Source organism: Hydra vulgaris, chromosome 09 (genome assembly GCF_038396675.1).
Source record: "Hydra vulgaris chromosome 09, alternate assembly HydraT2T_AEP".
Classification (NCBI taxonomy): Eukaryota; Metazoa; Cnidaria; class Hydrozoa; order Anthoathecata; family Hydridae; genus Hydra; species Hydra vulgaris.
Genome location: NC_088928.1, coordinates 19,966,534 through 19,986,955, shown reverse-complemented (window position 1 = coordinate 19,986,955; position 20,422 = coordinate 19,966,534). Strand labels below are relative to the sequence as shown.

The following is a 20,422-nucleotide window of genomic DNA, read 5'->3' as shown; positions in this document are numbered from 1 at the left end:
GAAAAAAAAATGTGTTTGTCATATTCATAATAAAGTTCTTTTTACAAAACTAAATCAAACAACATTCAAGTAGTTACAAACTAATCAGTTAACTTAAATCAAAAAATTGTTACACTTGCAATTCAATAAACCTGAAAAAAAATTATTATAATTTTAAAGATAAAAATAAGATTAAAAGTAAAATTAAAAAAAAAAGAAAGAATAAAATAATAATGAATTAAATTAATGAATATAAATAAAAATTGTCTTAACTAACCACTACTAGATACTAATAAAAAATGTAGACAGGTTTGATAACAACAATAAAAAATGTAGACAGGTTTGATGAAAATAATATATATTAAGTATTTTTTTTTAAACCTATATTTCAGTTTTGGGGTAAGATTGACAGGAATGCTTAAGTCATGGGCCAAGAATCAAACAAAAGTTGGTGGAATGTCTTACGTCTGATGAATCTTTCACAATTACATGAAATGAAATCAAACAAAACAAACCCTAAATTAAAAAAAATAGTTCTGAAAAAAATGTACCGATGCATCATAGATGTCAACAGATCTGAAAACCGACACTTGCAAAATATTAAAATCCACACATAACCAATGTTGCATAATATTGGTTAGAACAAAACATCAAAACTTAATGAAAAAAATTATCTTGTTGTTTCTATAATTAAACCTCCGTAGTACTGTAATTTTTTGTTTCTATAAACAAAAAATTACAGTACTACGGAGTTTTGTTGTAATCAAATACTGAGTCATTAATGTGATGTAGAGCTTAATAGTTGACAGTTCTTAGAGAAAAAAATTTTAATCATAAATTAGCATTAACTTTTTTATATTTTTAAATAGACACTATCAGAACTGAAACTAATTGATATCTTACTTTTTAATGCTGCTTATTTTTAAAACGAAAATGTAGATTGGTGCTAACAGAATTAATTACCTATCTATAATATTAGATAACTAATTAAATTCTTCATCAGTTTGTGGCAGTAATATCGTTAGTAAATGCACAGAAATATATCATACCAAATTTTGTTTGTCACAGCTAAAAAAAAAATTTTTTTAAAGAGGTGTTAATGTTAAACCCCACTTTACCTTACTTAATAAGCAAATTAAAAACTCTGGTAAAAAAATCAACAAGTGTACAGCAAAAAGATTATAATTAAGAAGACAAAATGGCTGCCAAAAGTAACAGTGTTACCAGTAGCAAAAATAAAAGCACTGATTTTATGAGTTAAAACTTTATTTTAAACAAAAGATTAACTTTTATGAAATTAAAAGAATTTTTATTTTTCATATAAAAAAAATGAGGTTTTAAAAAGATCAAAAATTCATAGGTGGCAACCCTGGGAAGAAATAAGGTCAGCAATAACTTGCTGACCTCAATCTTTTAGAGGTCGGCAAAACCCAATCAGAAGAATTAAGGTCAGCAATAACTTGCCGACCTCAATCTTTTAGAGGTCGGCATCAGGTTGGAAAAAAATTTTGATACAAAGGTCTTACCATAAAACATAGAAAGGAGGTCAGCAATTTATTGCTGAGCTCAAACACTTTAAGGTTGGCAGGTAGGTCGGCATTGCGGAATGCCGACCCTTATTCCGAGGGCTGTAGGTGGCCATAATAAGTTGTCACTTGACTGTACTACTTTACTGCTGTACCAATATGCTGCTATACCACTGTACCAATATACTGCTGTACTGCTGTACCAGTATACTGCTTTTTTGCTGTCCTGTTGTATGTGAATTTCACTCTCATGTAAATTTAAGTTAATAATGTCAGAAATGAATCTGTTTTCAAGTGATGCTCAGAATTTTATTTATAAAAGTAATATTGTAATAACTTTATGGCATAAGCGTGCAGTTGCCATTTTCTGGGAATGCTTGTAATTGTGTTATCTAGTTTGACCATTAGAAGTAGATAAGTATTTGACTACAGTATAAAAAATTGATGTTTTTTATTTTGTATTCATTTCTGTCATTTGGTACACTCTAACTGAATGTCAAGGATATTTATGTCAACTTTTTTTAGTTTTATGTCAAAGATGTTTTTGTCAACTTTTTTAGTTTTTGATCAACATCAGCAAATAGATGGCTTTCTAGAAAATTTAAGGAATAAATCAAGGTAGTTTAATTTTAGGAATATTTATTATTTTAATTATTATATTTATATTTAAATTATTTTAAAAAGTAATTTTCCTTAACTATATCATGGTTGCAGATAAAAATATTGTTAATATAATTTGTTAATTGTTAAATAAATGTTTTAATATTTAGTCTTGGTACAACAAAAAGAGGGATTGGACCAGCCTATGCTACAAAAGTGAGTTTTTTTGTAGTTTTTATACGAAGTTATTTAGATTATATAGAGAATACAAAGTTTTGCAAAATGGACTCAAAAGTTCAGAAATTTTTTTTTTTACCATTAATAGATTTTTTGAACTTTAGTAGAGAAAAGGCAATCTTCTCAGAATTGTTATATATCAATTTTTATTTAAGCCATAGTTGTTATATATCAATTTTTATTTAAGCCATAGTTGTTATATGTCAATTGTTATTAAAGTTATTATTAAAGCCCCTAAGTACTTTTTTTGTGTCATTTTTTGACCTTTTTTGACATTTTTTGACCCCATGTATGTCACCCATAAACATTATTAAACGGACCTCTACACAGCTGATAATTTCGTGCATGCGCTTATTTAATAGTATGTCATGGTTCCTTATGCGCAGAATCGCATGAAAAAAAGTAAATACATAGATATATTATGAAAGCATTCTTGAAAGAGACAGTGTGCGTGTGTGTAATCAAATTATAAATAAGCAATAAAAATATACTATATTATTTTAAATATCAAACTTAGTGAAGTATCTAAAGTAAGGTGGGTTAGCTCTCCCCTTGTATATACTCCTATATACTCCTGTATACACTTTTGTATATACAGGAGTATTTACAGGATATTCTATATATACTCCTAATAATATTTTCTTGATTTACCACCCTAAAATTAAAAGATTTAGTTCACATATTTTGATCATACAAAACAGGTTGTTAAAATTATTTTTATCAAGTCAGTACAAACAATGCAGTTGTTCTTAACCTTTTTGTAGATCCAATTATCTATTACATCTCTGTAGAACTGTTCAGCCTCAAGATATTGTTTATTTAACCAATTTCCTGCATGAGTTTGAATCCTCGTTAATGGAACTGTATCTTTTTTAAGATCATTTCAGGCTAGTGTTTAAAGAGCTAATTGTCTGGACCAGATCTTTTACTACTGGGATAAATCTTGTTAAAGTGGGTAATATGTCTTTTTAAAACATAATTTGTTACAGGCACAAAGAAGTAGCACTACTTCTCACTACTTCTCAAAAAAAAAAGGCTGCTGAGAGATCTTCAAAAAAAATTCTAAAAGGGAATCCTCAGAAAAAGAAGATTTACATATATCTTATAGTTTAGAAAGTGACACCACTTTCTAAACTATAAGATATATGTGAATCTTCTTTTTCTGAGGATTCCCTTTTAGAATTTTTTTTTGAAGATCTCTCAGCAGCCTTTTTCATTATTAAAGCCTCAATTTCTTTCCTAAAATTAATATTGATTAAATAACTATCTAATATATATTCTTCAATAAATGAAAACAGATTAGATAATAGTGTCTTCCAAGATTTTCCTTTTTTTTATGTAAATGAACTATAATAACATAAATTTACATATTTTTTTTTAATTTCTAAAAACATACTTTATTGAATATAATGCAAGAACCAAGAATATATTAAGACAGTGCAAATTTATAATTACAAAATCAACATTTTACACAGGTTAAAGTTTTGTTCAATTTTATTTAAATAGCAGATGTTGAAAATTTATTTAAATAGCAAAATGTTGAAAATTTTATTTAAATAGCAAATAAAATAATCAAATTCAATATTATTTAAGGGGTTGAAAAATGTCAAAAAAGGGTAAAAAAAAAGGGTAAAAAAAAAGAAGTACTTTGAGGCTGTAAAATACCTCTTTCAAAAGTGACAGTTTTTGTAACTATTTTATTCACAGCTTCTTGTCATAGAGGAAGGAGGGGGGGGGGAGCTGTAGTGAGTTTAGTGGTTGTGACAAAGAAGGAAAGAGTCAAAAATGAAAATTGAATGGCATAACTTATGGACGACCCCTAACATGAATCAATAAATTCATTGATTTCATTGACAATTTTTTAATATTTTTTTCTCTCTCACAATAACTATGCCATTAAAAAAGCATTGCAGTTTATTGGTTTATTTCAAAAATGACTTGGCGTTTTTTTATCTTAGTTACAACCATAATAGTTTTTTTTAACAAACAACTTTGTGACCATTAATGTTGTCATTAATGTTATAGTGATATTGGTGTGGCGGAATAGTGATGCAAAATTTTGATTGTCTAAAATGTAAAAAATGAAGTGTCACAAATTGTTGCATTATTAATTGTATAACAGAATAAAGAATGTTGCAAATGAATTTAATGAATAGTGTTGAAAACAAAAAAAAAGGAATCGCAATCACTTTAGGGGAGTGTGGGCGAAAGAGCTTAAGCTCTCGCTTCCCGCTGAGGCCTATATATATATATATATATATATATATATATATATATATATATATATATATATATATATATATATATATATATATATATATATATATATATATATATATATAAAATAGACAAAGATGAAATTCAGGTATCCTTTGATATTGTGAACTTATTCCCATCAGTACCATTAAAAGAAGCAATTATACTACTTTTGGATCAATTAAATAAAAGCATTTCTTACAAAATCTCAACTTTAACTGAAGTTCAATAAAAATCTCACATTTAAACTGAACTTTAAACTTACTTTAACTGAAACAAAACAACAAATAGAACTTTGTTTGTTTCGTTGTTATTTCCTGTGGAATTGAAGTTGAAAACAAAAGTAAGATACTTAACTTTCTTGATATAACTGTAATTAATAATACACAAGGAAAATATGTGTTCAAGGTTTACAGGAAAGATGCTATAGCTAATATCCAAATCAAACCTCATTCTAATCACGATCCCATAATTTTAATAGCAATATTCAACAGATACATACACAGAGCCTACTCAATATGCAGCAAAAATCATTTACAAGATGAGATTAATTTTTTAAATTAAAGTGTTCACTGAAAATGGGTACAATGAAAAAATGCTTAAAGACATTTCTTATCAGGTTCAAAAAAAAATACCAAACTCCTTTCTACAATCTCTTTACCACGGATACCAATAATATCTCCCAGGCTTAGAAGAATATTCAGAAAAGCTGGTTACAGAACAGTTTTTGAATCCAATACCAACTTAAAAACACTATTAACATCTAAAAATAAATAGTCATGCAATGACCTACCAGGAACCTATTTAATTAAGTGCAAATGTTCTAAAGTGTCGGTGAATCAATACTTTGAGTACAATCCAGAGTTCAACATCGCTAAAAATATTTGATTGAATGCATGTTAAACCAGTCTGCATTAGCTTTGCATAAAGTTGATTGCAATGAGGACATTGAATGGGATGAAGCAAAAACACTTTAAGTGGAGAAAATTTTGATAGAAAAGTCTGTGAAGCCTTGGAGATACAAAAACATCAATGTTCTCCAATGTACGGTGGTATAAGTTTAGAGAATGGACAATATGTTAAAACAAATTTTTTGGACTTCATTTTTTTTTTCATATTTACGTAAAAGAATCCATTGTAGAGGTGTTGTCAAGTTTAAAAAAATTTTTGTTGTTATTTAACGGTCACAATTTTTTGTAATTATATTATATTATATGCCTATAATCCATGTTTCAAAGTAGTTTATATATATATATTCTTGAACAAGATGTCAACATTTAAATCATAGATATATATGCGGTAGTGGTGTAGTGGTAAACGCTCGCTTCATAAGCGAGAGGTTCCGAGTTCGATCCCCACCACGTCCCTGGTAGTACCGCGCTCAACTTGTTTCTCCGCGCAGCGGCCTTGTTTGTCAAGGTTCGTGTTTCGGAGTTATAGAGTTAAGAGAGGGTTATAACCACTATTAAGTAGCCTCCTCATCTGTAGTGGCTTTATCAGCTTTGAAGAGGTGAATAACAAAAAAAAAAAAAAAAAAAAAATATATATATATATATATATATGATTTTATATATATATATATATATATATATATATATATATATATATATATTATATATATATATATATATATATATATATATGATTTAAGTGTTGACATCTTATTCGAGAGTATATTTATATATATTAGGGATGTTAAAGAGTTTTATCTTTGAGTAGTTAGAAGTTATGATTGATTTAACACTTCTGACTATAGGTCTGATAACTTTGATTCTATAGGTTCTAATTATTCCGGAAATAATGGCCATCTTTTTTAGAGCAGGCTGAACTGTCTTGTTCAAAACAGCCATTATATCCATCAAAAAAAAGGAAGAAAATTTCTAAAATGCTGGAAAGAAAAATTAAAAAAATTTTTTTAATTTATTTTTTAAAATTTAATTTAAAAAAAAAAAGATTTTACATAAATGTGAGAAAGACAAAATGTTTTGCTCAACCTGCCTAAAAGCTACCCATATGGTATATATGGGTATAATGGGCATTGGAAGACAGTGTTACAAATTTTTCTCTCTTAAAAGCAATCATGGCTAAATCTAAAATTTTTAAAACTCTTCTTTATTTGGTAATTCCTGCATTTTGTTTAAGAAAAATTAGAATATGCTAATGAATTATTAATAGGTTCAGAGTTAACAAAGATCGGAATTCAGAACACAGCATGTTCTATTAAACGTATGAAAGACTTTTTTATCAAACTTTAGAGTTGTAAATAGCCTTCAAGTTATTTAAAACTTGTTACGCTCACTGAAAAAGAGGTTTTTAAAAGTTATTTGTAGCTTGTTAGAGTAAAATTGATTTAAAATGTTTTATTCAGCATATTTTTCTATTGCTGCTACTAGGTATGGCATGATGCTGCTAAGTATGACATAATAAATCATATGTATACTACACATACTTATTATTTATACTTAGCTTATTAAAAAGACAAATTAATTATCTATTCTTTATCTAGCAATTACTACATGTCTCTTTTTACTCAGACTCTCATAAATCGTGTTTAAAACCACTGGCTTTGACCTCATTTTTTTAAATTATCATAATTTTTATACAAGTTTTTTTTAACAAGGAAAGAAGGCTCTATTTATACTATATTTATACTAAGAAAATTAGAATTCAATAAGAAGATTGCAGTGGTGTACCCATCATGGTCGTCCGGTGGCATAGCACGATCCATTTTCTCCAAGGGCAACTGAAATAAAAAAAAATGTCTGTCAGTAGCCCGGCACGATGATCTGACATTTATTACTTATAAGAGTGTATTTATTAATAAAACTATATTTTAATTGGAGTAGAAAAGCATCTAGAAAAATAGAATGGATATATAAATAATATTTAAAACTTATTAAGGAAATTAAACAACTTTATAAAAACATACTGTGCAAAAAGTTTAGCATTATGAAAAATGTTACTAATGGTCCGTAAAAATGCATATTAATTTTAAAATTAACTAATAAAAACTTTTTATTAGTTGATTTTAAAATTAATGCGCGTTTTTACGGACTATTTGTAATATTTTTCATAATGCCAAACTTTTTGTAAAGTGCGTTTTTATAAAGTTGTTTAAGTATTTGTAAAAGTTCATAATATTTTGAATAATATTTAAATATCCACTTTATATTTTCTAGATGCTTATCTACTTTTATAAAAGTTTGGAGTTAGTAATGTTTGAACAAAGAATGAACTATAAAAAAAAATTAGTGCTTTATAAAAAAATAATAACACTATTAAAAGTAATAACACTGTTATAGTTTTATTACTTTTATAATGCAGTTAGTGACTAGAGTGTTTTGTAGTCATAAGTTTTTTGTTTTGTTTTTTTTATTTTATAGCTTTTTCCCTAACAAACTTATAATAACTTGCTCCTTAAAAACAAAGTACACGGCTTTGCAACTAAAATTTTAAAGATATCATTAGTTTCACCCAAGAAAAAATACAAAAAAAAAACTATTACATTGGACTACTGATTATCATAGCAGACAACTCAAATAAGAAATAAAAACTGTTTTAGTCGCTCGCAGGGCAACTGCGAAAAAACAGAAGGGTACACCACTGTGATAGTTCACACAAACCACATATTCATCTGTTCATTGCGCATGTTTCACTACCATACATCATAACACTTTTGATAAATGTGTTTGGATGTTTGGATAATGCTGGATAAATGTGGTGCATATTCTTTAGTTTTTATTAATGCACCTCTTGACTTTAAACGATTATTATATCTATTATATAAACGATTATTATATCTATAAATATTCATCATCTTTTGCTGGCCCTATTAGGTCACAGAGATAATATTACAATTTTTTTTTGTAACAAATCATACATTTTTTTATTATTATTTCAAATGCACAGTATAACCAATTGTGTGTTATTAAACATTTTCTAATACAAAGCCCAATCTGCAATTTTAATTTCCTTCTAGTTATTTTTTGTTGTACAGGTGTTCAAGTGTCACCATCAAAATGCTAATGATCATTATAATTTTTTATCATTTGTTATAATTTATTTTAATTTATTATCATTTATTATAATTTATTTTAATTTATTATCATTTATAATATGCAGAGTATTATTTTAGGCACTGAGAAATTCTATCAGAGTTTCAGACTTAGTTGGTGATTTTGAAAAGTTTACAAACCTGTAAGTAAAATCTGTAATTAACTTGTGTTTGATGTTTTCTGTAAAAAAAGATCTAAAAGATAAAAGAATTGTATTTTTAATGTTTCATTTTAATTAATTTTTTTTTTAGCTTCAAGGACTTGTCAGCATATCATCAGAGGCTGTAAATACTTTTATTTTTTTTGAATATATCAAAAAATTATGTCATTAAAAATGGCATAATTTTTATGCAAATAATTATTTTGTGTAAAACACAAAATAATTAGGAAATAAAATAATAAAGGAAATAAACAGCAGAAAATAAAAATGTTGATTTTAAATCCCCTTTTTTTTTAATCTTTAGCAAATAAGTATTAACAAAGATACAAAAAATTAATTAAAAAAAATTTTCAATAATAAGTTACTATATATAAGTTATTTTAAGGGTTCTGAATGGTTGAAGTTAATAGTTTTTTCAATGTCATATGACAAACAAAGAATATTTTTGTAAATACTCTCACTATGAATTAAATTATTTTACTCTAAAAATGAAATCCTCTTCAATTTATTGTTGGTATTTTGTTTTAAAAGAAAATATTAGGAAAATAAAAAAATAATCTAAAGTATTTTATTTTCTAAAGTAAGTTAAACAAGACATTAAAAAAGTTATGTTTTTCAAGAGTTTTATTAAAACGCTAAATATTTATTATTAGTATAAGTGCAAACATTAAATCTAAGGTTTTACCATTTTAAGTCTTTGAATATACTGACAATTTTGTGTCAATTTGTAAGAGGGAAGTGGGTATTTAGTTTGGTGACACAACACTTTTTTTCAAATCTTTTCTTTTGATTAAAAGTAATTAAAACATAAACCCACAGTTGATGTACAGTAACATATTCCAATGTAACACAAAATGGAATTGGCTTTTTTAATTAACTTCAATTATAATAGAATTGACTTTTTACAATTTGACTAAAATTTTAGTTGCTTAATGTAGACTTTGCTGCGTCAACTTTATGAGTCAATGATGTAACCGATATCATTGATGAAAAGATAAGTAATAATTTAATTGTTAAATAATAAAAAAATCATTAAACAACAGTAATAGGTAAAACACAGCATTAATTATTACAATGTTAATATAACTTGCACCGCAACAAATATATTTATCAAAAGTTTAATATATTTTTGGAGGTTATTTGTCTGTTTAGTCACTGTTCATTTAAACAACTTTATATCAAACTATAGAAATGCGAAAAAGTATGTACACTCCAGTTCCCCCTACCTATTTAAGTCGGTGTATGTAACTACACTGTTTTTCAAAAGTTTATGTTAATAAAAATTTATTTTTATGCTTGTAATTAAAATATATTCTTTTATTTTATTTTAGTTTTCATGATCTTGAAATCAATATAGAAAGTGAGATCCAAAAGTATAAGGTAAACATCTGAAGAATATTAGTTATAAACAATAAGTAATTTATTAAAATATAGAGGAAACCGGGGGGCCTCTGTTGTCTCTGTTTTTACTCTTTGAGCTCTGTAACCATATCAGCAAAGTTTTTTGTAAATAATAAAACGCAATCTTAAAGAATATGAATTTTTAACATTTTTAACTTGCGTTCATTATTAAGAAAATTTTCTTGGGGGCCTTATGGGGCCTCAAAAAAAGAAAAGCAAACTATAAAAATGATTATTCATATCTTATTGTGTGCAAAATTTATAGGGAATTTTTTGCTATTTATTGTAACAACAATTTTAATCCAAAAATTTAATATTACTTTTAGTTGGTGCCAAATATTAGTTCATATAACAAGCCAAAACAGTAGCCACTTTTTTATCTGTTTAAAAATTTATCTGTTTAAAAAAACTCTAAAAAATTTTTTGTAAAAAATAAATTTTTTCAATATTATTGAAAATTTAAAAAAAAGTTAATTTTATAAAAATATATATTTTCCATAGTAAATGCTATAATAAAGTACCCTAAAAGTCTTTTTTTCAGTAAACAGTCTATAGATCCTGAGAAACAGCAACTACTGAAAAAAAAAAACTAACTGAAAATAGTAAACCAATTATGACTAAAATTTTTACAAATTTTTTTTTTCATACAACTATTTTCTATGTAAAGTATTAAGGAAGCGATGTTATCTTATATATCTTCCTTGCGAATGTCCGAATTCTAACAATACTACAGTGAAAGATGAAATGGTCAATTAAGAAGGTTCTATGTAATTTTTGGCACTTTCTAATGAAATGATCATAAGATAAATGCAGTTAATCAACCAACCCCTGCTGCCAACTAACCCCGGTCTCCCCTATATTAGAACAGCTATATCACATTAATAATTTTTATAAATTTTTGCATTATTTTATTTATTTGTGCTTCAGGGTGTTTCTGTATTTAATTAGCTATGTTAATAAGATTGCTAAGTTCAAAAAACCTTTTTGAACTTTTCGAAGGAATATAAAATTTCTAAACTATTATAGTAGTATATGGTGTTCATATTGTTAACAACAGCTTAATTAAACTTAAATAAACCCAGTTTAATTTGCAACTTTATAATTTTAAAATCTGTATTTTTTTATTTGGGTTTTTTTTTTATTTTTAGCAAAATGAAAACTTTGATTTAGAGTAAAATTAATTTTTTTATATATAATATAATTTTATTTTATTTTACTGTATTTTTTTATTTGGATTTTTTTTTTTTTTTTTAGCAAAGTGAAAACTTTGATTTAGAGTAAAATTAATTTTTTTATATATAATATAATTTTTTATTTTATCATTTTTTTTTATGGATTGTAAAATTTTTCATTTTATTATTTTTTTAATGTAAAATATAAGCAAGTTTACTAATAAAAGTAGTGAAAACTACATTCACTTAAAAAACCTGTTTAAATTATTTTATTTTAAGAAGAGTTTTTGTGTTTAATTCAATTTTATTACTGTTTTTAACTAATTAATAAAATAATATCAATCTATATACATCTACATAATAATTATACTTCATACTCCATAATTTAATGACAAACTTTTTTATAAATCAAGTTTGTTATGATTTGAAAAATTTTGATTTTGAAACTGTTAATACAAAAACAATTAACTCTTCAAAAAGCAATATTAACAAAAGTAAAAAACAATTATTTTTTAAAGGAATATGCAGAAATACTTAAACCAATGGTTGTTGATACGATTCCATTAATATACGAAGAGATTAAAAAAGGTTCAAATATACTTGTTGAAGGAGCAAATGCGACTATGCTTGATATTGATTTTGGTATGCATTCATGTTTATTTTTTTATTTGTAGGAATAATATGTAAGATTAAGACAAAATTACTTATGCAAATGTCGTGTAAATGACATTTTTATGAATTATTTTTATTAGGCACATACCCATATGTAACATCATCAAACTGTGGTATAGGTGGTGCAATTACTGGGCTTGGTATACCAGCAAAAGCGATTAACAATGTCTATGGTGTTGTTAAGGCTTACACTACCAGAGTTGGTGGAGGTGTACTTCCATCTGAATTGTTTGATGTATTATTTTTTCTTTTTTTTTAAAAATTTTTTATATACATATAAATATATATAAGGCCTTGTCTTAAATAAAAAGTGCTTAATACATTAGCTTAACGCGACATTTGATGTCATAAAGTTCTCTTTAATTTTTTTATTTTTTAAAGACATTAGCTTTTAAATTACTGCAATAATATTAATTAGTGCAAAATGTGTTAAATGTTGTTTAAAGGCTTTTTTATTATTTTACTTATAAGAAATGTTTACTTTATTTTCTTTTTTTTAAATATTAAATAATTAAATTTAATATTACTAAATGGGTTCTATCTGATATAGCCAACAAACAGGTTAATCCATTGCTTGATGTTCGTATCACTCCAGCTTCTGTGTCTAAAGTGGTTTCCTGCTTAGACTCTTCTACAGCTTATGGTCTGGACAACATACCTGTTATAATCTTGCAGAAGTGTTCTCTGGAGCTGTCGTTTATACTTATAAAACTATTAAACAAGTGCCTATCAGAGTCTTGTTTTCCAGCCTGCTGGAAATCTGCATCTGTTATCCCTATTTTCAAAAATTCTGGAGAGCAATCTGACTTCCATTAGTCTTCTTACTATCATAAGCAAGATTTTTGAGTCTATAATTAACAAACACTTAATCTCTCATTTGAATCTAATAACTTACTTTCTGATCATCAATATTGATTTTCTTCTTGTTCTACAGCTGATTTGCTAACAGTATTAACCAATAGGTTTTATCATGCATTACTCTTTTTAATTTACTTTAACAATCTTCCAGAAATTCTTACATCTAAGGAGGCATTGTTTGCATGATACTATTATCTATTCTTGTCTTGATAAGCCAACACTCTCTGATTGCTTAAAGGGGCATTTGAGCTTAAAAAGGATTTCACTTCTGCTACAGCATGGGGCTCTCAGTGACTGGTGAACTTTAATTCAGATGAAACTCAATTTTTCAGCTAATCATTATCTGCTCTTGTAGGGAATACTGTTGCCATATCTAGGGTGGATCTTCCAATGATGCCCTTTCTCTTTTAGACAAGGTGCAAAAATCATTGTAAACATAGTTGGAACTGCTCTTGCAGCCAACCTCCAACCATTATCACATCATCCTAATGTTGCTTCTCTTTCTCTTTTCTACAAATACTATAATGGCCACTATTCTAAAGAGCTAGCATCTCATCAGAAAGCAAAGAAAAAACTGGTGTTTAGTTCATAAAATTCAGTCTATGAGCATATGGCACAACTTTATTTTCAGATATGAAACAAATGTTTAGGTTGATTTAAGAAAAAGCAAGTAATGCTGAGAAGAAAGTTACATGAATATATGGACTCATTTGTTCTACGTGTAGAACAAAACATGGTAGTGGTAGTATATGTATCTAGGCTTGCATGAACTATGAAATATTGTAGGTTTTTTTATTATTATTTGACGGAAGGCTTGATTTGCAAAGATATTTAAACATAAGGGATAATTATTTAATATCTTCTATTGACATTTTCCCAAGAGACATGGGAACTATCTTCCAACATGATAATGCTCCATACTGCTAAGATTTGCAAGCAATTTTTTGAAGAAAACAACATTAAAATCATGTCTTGGCCTGCCATTAGTCCAGATCTCAGTTACATAAAGAATTTGTGGTCTTGGTTAAACCACAATCTTGGTAAAATTGAAAAAAATGATCTGGACCAGCTGAAAGAGTTAGTAAAAAAATTACTGAACAGTGTTTCAAAAGATATTATTCAGAATTAAGTGAGTTTCATGTTGAAACATTAATAAATCCTTAAAATATTAATTCTTTTTTTTATGATTTGTAAATATTTTTTCATTAAGGTTGGTTATTTTTGTTTTTGCGGTCATTTATTTTTGCCACATTTATATATATATTTATATATATATATATATATGTATATATATATATATATATATATATATATATATATATATATATATATATATATATATATCGAATGTTTAAAAAATTAAATGAGATTTTAATTTTATTAACTTTGTGACATTTAAAAAAGTTTTACTAATTATTTTAAAGTTTTTTTTTTTTGAAATGATGTTTTTTTAAAAAAGATTATTGCTCTATAAATGATTTTTTTTTTTTATGATGGAATGATTTGTTTAAAAAATTGAGTTAAACATTTTTTTATAGAACATAAGTAAAAAATGTTTTTATTATTATTGTTATTATTATTTTTAATTATAGTAATGGTATTATTGTTGTTATTATAAGTTATTAAATAATTATAATAGAATATTATTTTTATTATTGCTATTATTGTTATTATTATCATTATTATTATTTTTGTTGTTATTATTATTTATATTATTATATTATTATTGTATTATACTATTATTATTTGATTAACTATTATTGAGTTAAAAACTATAGGAAACTGGAACCCTACTTCAAACAATCGGTAATGAAGTTGGAACTAATACCGGGAGAACAAGGCGATGTGGTTGGTTGGATTTAGTGGTTGTTAACTATACACACATGATAAATGGATATACAGCGTATGGCTATTATAAATTTTATAGTTTCTTGTTTTCATTTTTATTTATTGCATTGATTTTTTTGGGTTTATAAAAAGTAATGTTCTGTAGACATTACTTTAAAGTACAGTAAATATTGCAAATATTGTCGTTTACTTTATTTTAATACATAAACAGTTCTGAATGGAGTAACGACCATTTTTTTATTTTTAATAAGTTTAATTATAAAATGTTTTGTTTTATAGTTTAGCTTTGACAAAAATTGATGTTCTGGACACATTAAAAGAAATAAAGATAGCTATTGGATACAAATTAGATGGGGTACTTTTACCATCTTTTCCAGGTAAGTTATGTAAAAATATAAATAAAAGATGGAAATAAAAATTGTTATAATAAAATTTGTAAAATTTTATTTTAATTCCAAGTTTTAGACAAGAATTAGATTTTTAAAAAAAAAATTTTAAGTTTTATTTGTTAAAAACTTGACCTTTTGTTTAAAAATTTTCATTACAAATTTATTGATCAATAAAGTATTTAGTTTTATCAAATAAAAAAAAAAAAGATCATCTTTTAGAAATTCTAACAATTTTAGCTAATACCAGTAAAATTTGTTATTTGGAGTACAAGTTATAAAATATCTAGTCTTGTATCACTGGTATCTAAAAAAATTTAAAATATTTTATTTGTTTAATGCCAAATGCACTAATTTAGGTAACTTTTTTTTTTTCAGCTAATCTCAGCATCCTAGAAAAAGTTGAAGTTGTGTATGCAACTCTACCAGGCTGGAATGAAAGTCTAAAAGATATTCGCAAGTTTGAGGATTTGCCAGAAAATGCTCGAAAATATATTAAATTTATTGAAGATTATGTCAATGTACCAGGTATTTAAGTTTTAAAATTTTGTTTTAGTTCATTTATTTTAGGGAGTTGTAAGGGCTTTAGTAGGAACATTTTTTGGGATAGGGAGAACATGCAAAGGCGTTGTTGCTAAATTAAATGACAATTTGGGTTGGGGAGAAATAAGTTTTTTTCATTCTTTTTTTAATTATTCTTCCTTTTTTTTTTTTTTTTTTGGAAAGAAAAAAAAGAATGTATGAGTTTATATTGAAATATTAAAAAAAATAAGTTTCTATATAAAGTAATAATCAATAGTTTCTATTATTTTGTTTTTTTCACACATTCTATTTCTAGATGTTCTAGATGAAATTATTTTTGTAAATACTGTCATTAAATTTTAGAATAATACAAGATTACTTACTTAATTACTATGCTTCATTACTACTTTTTTGAAAATGAAATTTAAAATTCCATGCAAAACATAGCTTTATCCAGCAGGAAAACAGTTTAAATCTAAGGACTTATTTGTTGCTATAGATTCGGTTAAGTCTGTAAATTATATTTAGTAACTTTGTTCAGAATGGTATACAACTGTTGCTGTGCAACAACAAGGCAATGTAAAGAGTTGAAACAATAAAGAAATCTAAATGACAAAAAAAAAAAAGAAAATAATTAACTGTTACAATTTAATTCTTGTTTAAACATTTTAAATCTTGTTACTAACAATTTAAATTAGACATTAAGTATTAGTAATTGTAGTCCTTTAACAATTATTGTTTTATACAAAGGAATTAGTTCAAGCAGAAAGTCAACTTTTTTTGATCTTTTTTTATTTTTGATTATCAAGTTTGCTCCAAACAAGGCTGCAAGCAACCGCTATTATGTTGGGAGTTACTAGAAAATAAGAATAGAGTTGTAGAACAAGGAATTGGATGACAAAAGATTTAAAAAGTTGAAGTTTGTATGAGTTAGGAAAACATGAAAATGGGAGAAAGTTCCAAAGGGTTGAAGTGCAGGGAGAAAAAAAAAATGAATTGTTAGAGCATGCAGGGACAGATGCAGTAATGTGTCTTTGCTGAATGGCAAGTCAAGCGAGAATGAGTTTTGGTTGATGCAACTAGAGGTTATCTTGGGACAGAACATGTCCAACTACGTTTACAATGGGTTTTCGGAAAGTTCTGGAGAATACTTTTGCAAGACTATGACAAGAATTTTGTCTGGACCATAAGTTGTACAATAATTTAATTGAGAAAGGACTTTAGCAATGGTAGCCATAGCAATTTGGATGTCTAACAATGTGTCAACCTGTTTAACTGGAATGACATGAAGAGTATGGCCATAAGATTTAAGAGTCAATTTATAAGAAAAGTTCTTTGCAAATAGTTCAGCCTTATCCTTAAGAAAGGTAATAGGATCAGACTCATGAATTAGAAATAAAATGTTTTAGAAATAAAATGTTTGACATTGTTTATGACCTTGTTAAAAAATTATCAAAAGTCTCTAGAGTCTAACTTCTGAGATAAGATATGAGATTTAGTAAACTTGGAATAATGGAGCTTAGTATCAGAAAGTACCATTTTTTATTTTCATAAACATTTACATTGTTTTCTTGCAATAATAAAAAGGCTTTTGTTCTCAAAAGTGTTTTTTTTTTTTTTATGAAAAAAAATGATTACAATTAGATATAGCAGCTGCACAAGAAAGTGAAAACCATAGAGTATAAGTAGACTTGATTGGAAACCTACAAAAAGGGATAAAAATTTCCATTTCTTCCTGGATAAAAAGCCCAAGAACCATCACAAAGAAAACACAAAAAGAATCCCAATCAGCTTTAGGGTAGTGGTAAGTAGTGGGATGATAGGGCGAGTCCAAAGAAGAAGTGCAAGATAAAAGATTTATAGAGAGAATACAAGCTAGGGTCAAAGATAAGACACAAGGTTAGTAATTAGGGTTGTTTGGGAAATGAGTCTTGAAGATTATTATTTGAGTAAGTGATTGAGAAAGCAGAAGTTACCGTTATTAGTGCCAGAAGGCTCAATGGTGTTAGAGCCAAGCCAAAAAGTTACATCTAAAAGAGTGGTCTTGAAGAAAAAGAAAGGTAAAGAATAAAGAGAAAGGTGATAGAGCACATAAAAGAATGGTCAGATAATGCAAACCTGATTTCTTAACGAAAAGATGAATTAATATGTAAGTATACGCCCAAGTATGCATGAGACTAATTGAGTCTTTGTGAATCAAAGGATAGCCAAATTTAAATTAGTCAAGCAAGTCTGGTGAATTTTGTAAGGTAGGATTCAACTGATGGAATGATACTTCAAAATCCTTGAATATTTGTGAAAGATATATTGAAACAAATTGGCGGTTTTATGTTTAATACTATTGGTTACTTTAAGCATGATTTAAATTAAAGAGAACTAGAGTCATTCATAGATAGAGCATGGTGCCATACTATGCACACCAAAAGCATTAATAGGGACACTGTTTATGCGCAACATAGTACTGCTAATACTCTGATATTTTAAAGCTGTTGATGGAGTCAGCTTCTCTGAGAGCTACCATAGAGTTTATGAAACCTTACTACCAGCCAGCCTTAGATACATTAAACTGAGTTTTAGAGCTGTACCCTCATTAGGAGATAGTAGGAAGAGTTGCATAGCCACTATCACTATCACTGCGCCAGAGGTTCAGACAAATGTACATGTATAGCAAATTTGGGGTTACAGTAACCAAGATAACTTAAATTTTAAAACAGAAAAAAATAGATATCACTACAGGTGTGAAAGGTATTAGATAGTATTGATTACAGGAAGTACACTTCATCTTGCAATTGCTTCTCAAGCGAAGGCAAGATGAAGTGTGCTACCTGTCATTAATACTATCTAATACCTTTCACACCTGTAGTGGTATCACGTTTTATTGCAGTTGGAGTTATATTTAGATTCTGTTTCTAATGTTAAAACTTTTAATGCACTTGCATTTCCAAATTATTTGAAGTAAACAAGCAACAGGTGCTAGTCTAAAACTAACTAAAGTTTAGTCAGACATTTTATAATAATATATTTTAACATAAATATTAAGTTTTAGCTGTATGTTATAAATATTTATTATTTAATCATATTATTATTTTATTAATGTGTTTTTTTTTTACTTATACATAATTATAATATTAATTGGGTTAAATTTTTTTTCTCCAAATTTTGTTCATCTTTAGAATGCTATTTTTTGTGAACTTCATAAAAGATTTAAATTTGTTTTTTTTTTCTGTAAAAAACTCAATCATAGAAAACTCTACCTTTCAATCATAGAAACCTCTACATTTCAATCATAGAAAACTCTACATTTCAATCATAGAATACACAGCTCAGTTTTGTTGAATTAATAGGAGTGTCAATAAAGTAACTGTTTAACACATTTTTAAAAATAACTAAATCTTTTTTAAAAGAAAAATTTTCAGAAAGTTGAAAGGCAAATTGTCATCATTCATACTTTATTATGATTGTTATTATTCTATTAAAATTATTGTTGTCATTACCATTGTTATTAATTATATTAATTGCTCATTTAAAAATAGATTTATTTTTGTTTTTTGTTATTTAGTAAAATGGGTGAGCGTTGGAAAATCTCGTGATGCTACTATTGAAGTGTTTTAGAATAATTTGTGGCATTACCAAATAAATGTCAAAGTCATCATCTTTGTTGTGCTTTAGTAGTAGATACTATTCATTGTTTATAAAATAGGTCAATGTTCTATCAATCATGTCTAACAGAAAAGTGTTTCAACAATAACATTACTATAGAGGTGTTAAAATATTCTTGTTAAACCAAGTTTAGTAATTAACCAGTTTTAGTCAAATTTTAAAAATTTATGTTTTGGCATTTTTACAGCAAAATGTTTTTTATTCTCGTTTTATTATTTTTATTAGTTCACTAAAAAAAAAAAGTTTTTACTTGAAAAAAAAGTTTTTACTTGAACAAATTTAAAACTTTCATCTTGATATAAAAAGTCCTTCTGCAAATAACTTTTTTTTAAAACTATTTTAATAGATTGTCATTATGTGGTTTTTAATTGTCAATTTTTTTTATTTGAATAAAACAATTTTTTTTATTTAAATAATATAAACAAAAAATTATATATAGGTTTTATATTATTATTTGCGTTCAATGTTTTGTAATTTATATTTTGTGTAAGCAGTAAATAATTTTTCTCTGATATTATCGTAAATTTTAACATTTTCCTAAATGCTTATTTTTTACATTTATATAATCAAAAATATACAAACATAAAAATGATAACCGATTGTTTTAGGGACTGTTTTTTGATGCCTTATCTTTCCCCTTTTGTCACAACATTTTTACTCTTTAGTAACAAGTCTCGTACCTTCTCATAAAGTCTCGTACATTTTTATTCTTTATTAACAAGTCTTGTTTTGTCACAAAACCACTAATCCCTCTCCCCCATCCTAGAGCATGACGTTATTTATAAACGACCCCTTACTATTAAATTATAATTTTTAATTTTTCTTTTCTTTACAAAATGCTGAAAAAAACCTATCTAATGAATTTATATATATATATATATATATATATATATATATATATATATATATATATATATATATATATATATATATATATATATATATATATATATATATATATATATATATATATATATATATATAATGTTTAAATGTTTTAATTATATAAGAAAAAATGACATGACCAGAAGAAGCCAATTGCAGAAACAAGTATTGGCTTTATATAGAAATCTTTTGCGTATGGCTAATA

The 20,422-nt window shown here is 26.2% G+C and overlaps 1 protein-coding gene across 1 annotated transcript in view; it reads left to right on the top strand.

Moving 5' to 3' along the window:
- LOC100214324 (adenylosuccinate synthetase) overlaps positions 1–19,874 on the top strand; it is a 44,677-nt gene extending 24,803 nt beyond the window's left edge. Inside the window, exons 5-15 of the mRNA XM_065804996.1 lie at positions 2,066–2,123; positions 2,276–2,321; positions 8,734–8,795; positions 8,905–8,937; positions 10,145–10,193; positions 11,905–12,028; positions 12,139–12,293; positions 14,695–14,819; positions 15,044–15,141; positions 15,529–15,678; positions 19,232–19,874. Coding sequence (XP_065661068.1) covers positions 2,066–2,123; positions 2,276–2,321; positions 8,734–8,795; positions 8,905–8,937; positions 10,145–10,193; positions 11,905–12,028; positions 12,139–12,293; positions 14,695–14,819; positions 15,044–15,141; positions 15,529–15,678; positions 19,232–19,284 — 953 coding nt within the window. The 3' untranslated portion in view covers positions 19,285–19,874. The remainder of the gene's footprint in view (positions 1–2,065; positions 2,124–2,275; positions 2,322–8,733; positions 8,796–8,904; positions 8,938–10,144; positions 10,194–11,904; positions 12,029–12,138; positions 12,294–14,694; positions 14,820–15,043; positions 15,142–15,528; positions 15,679–19,231) is intronic.
- The last annotated feature ends 548 nt before the right edge of the window (positions 19,875–20,422 follow it).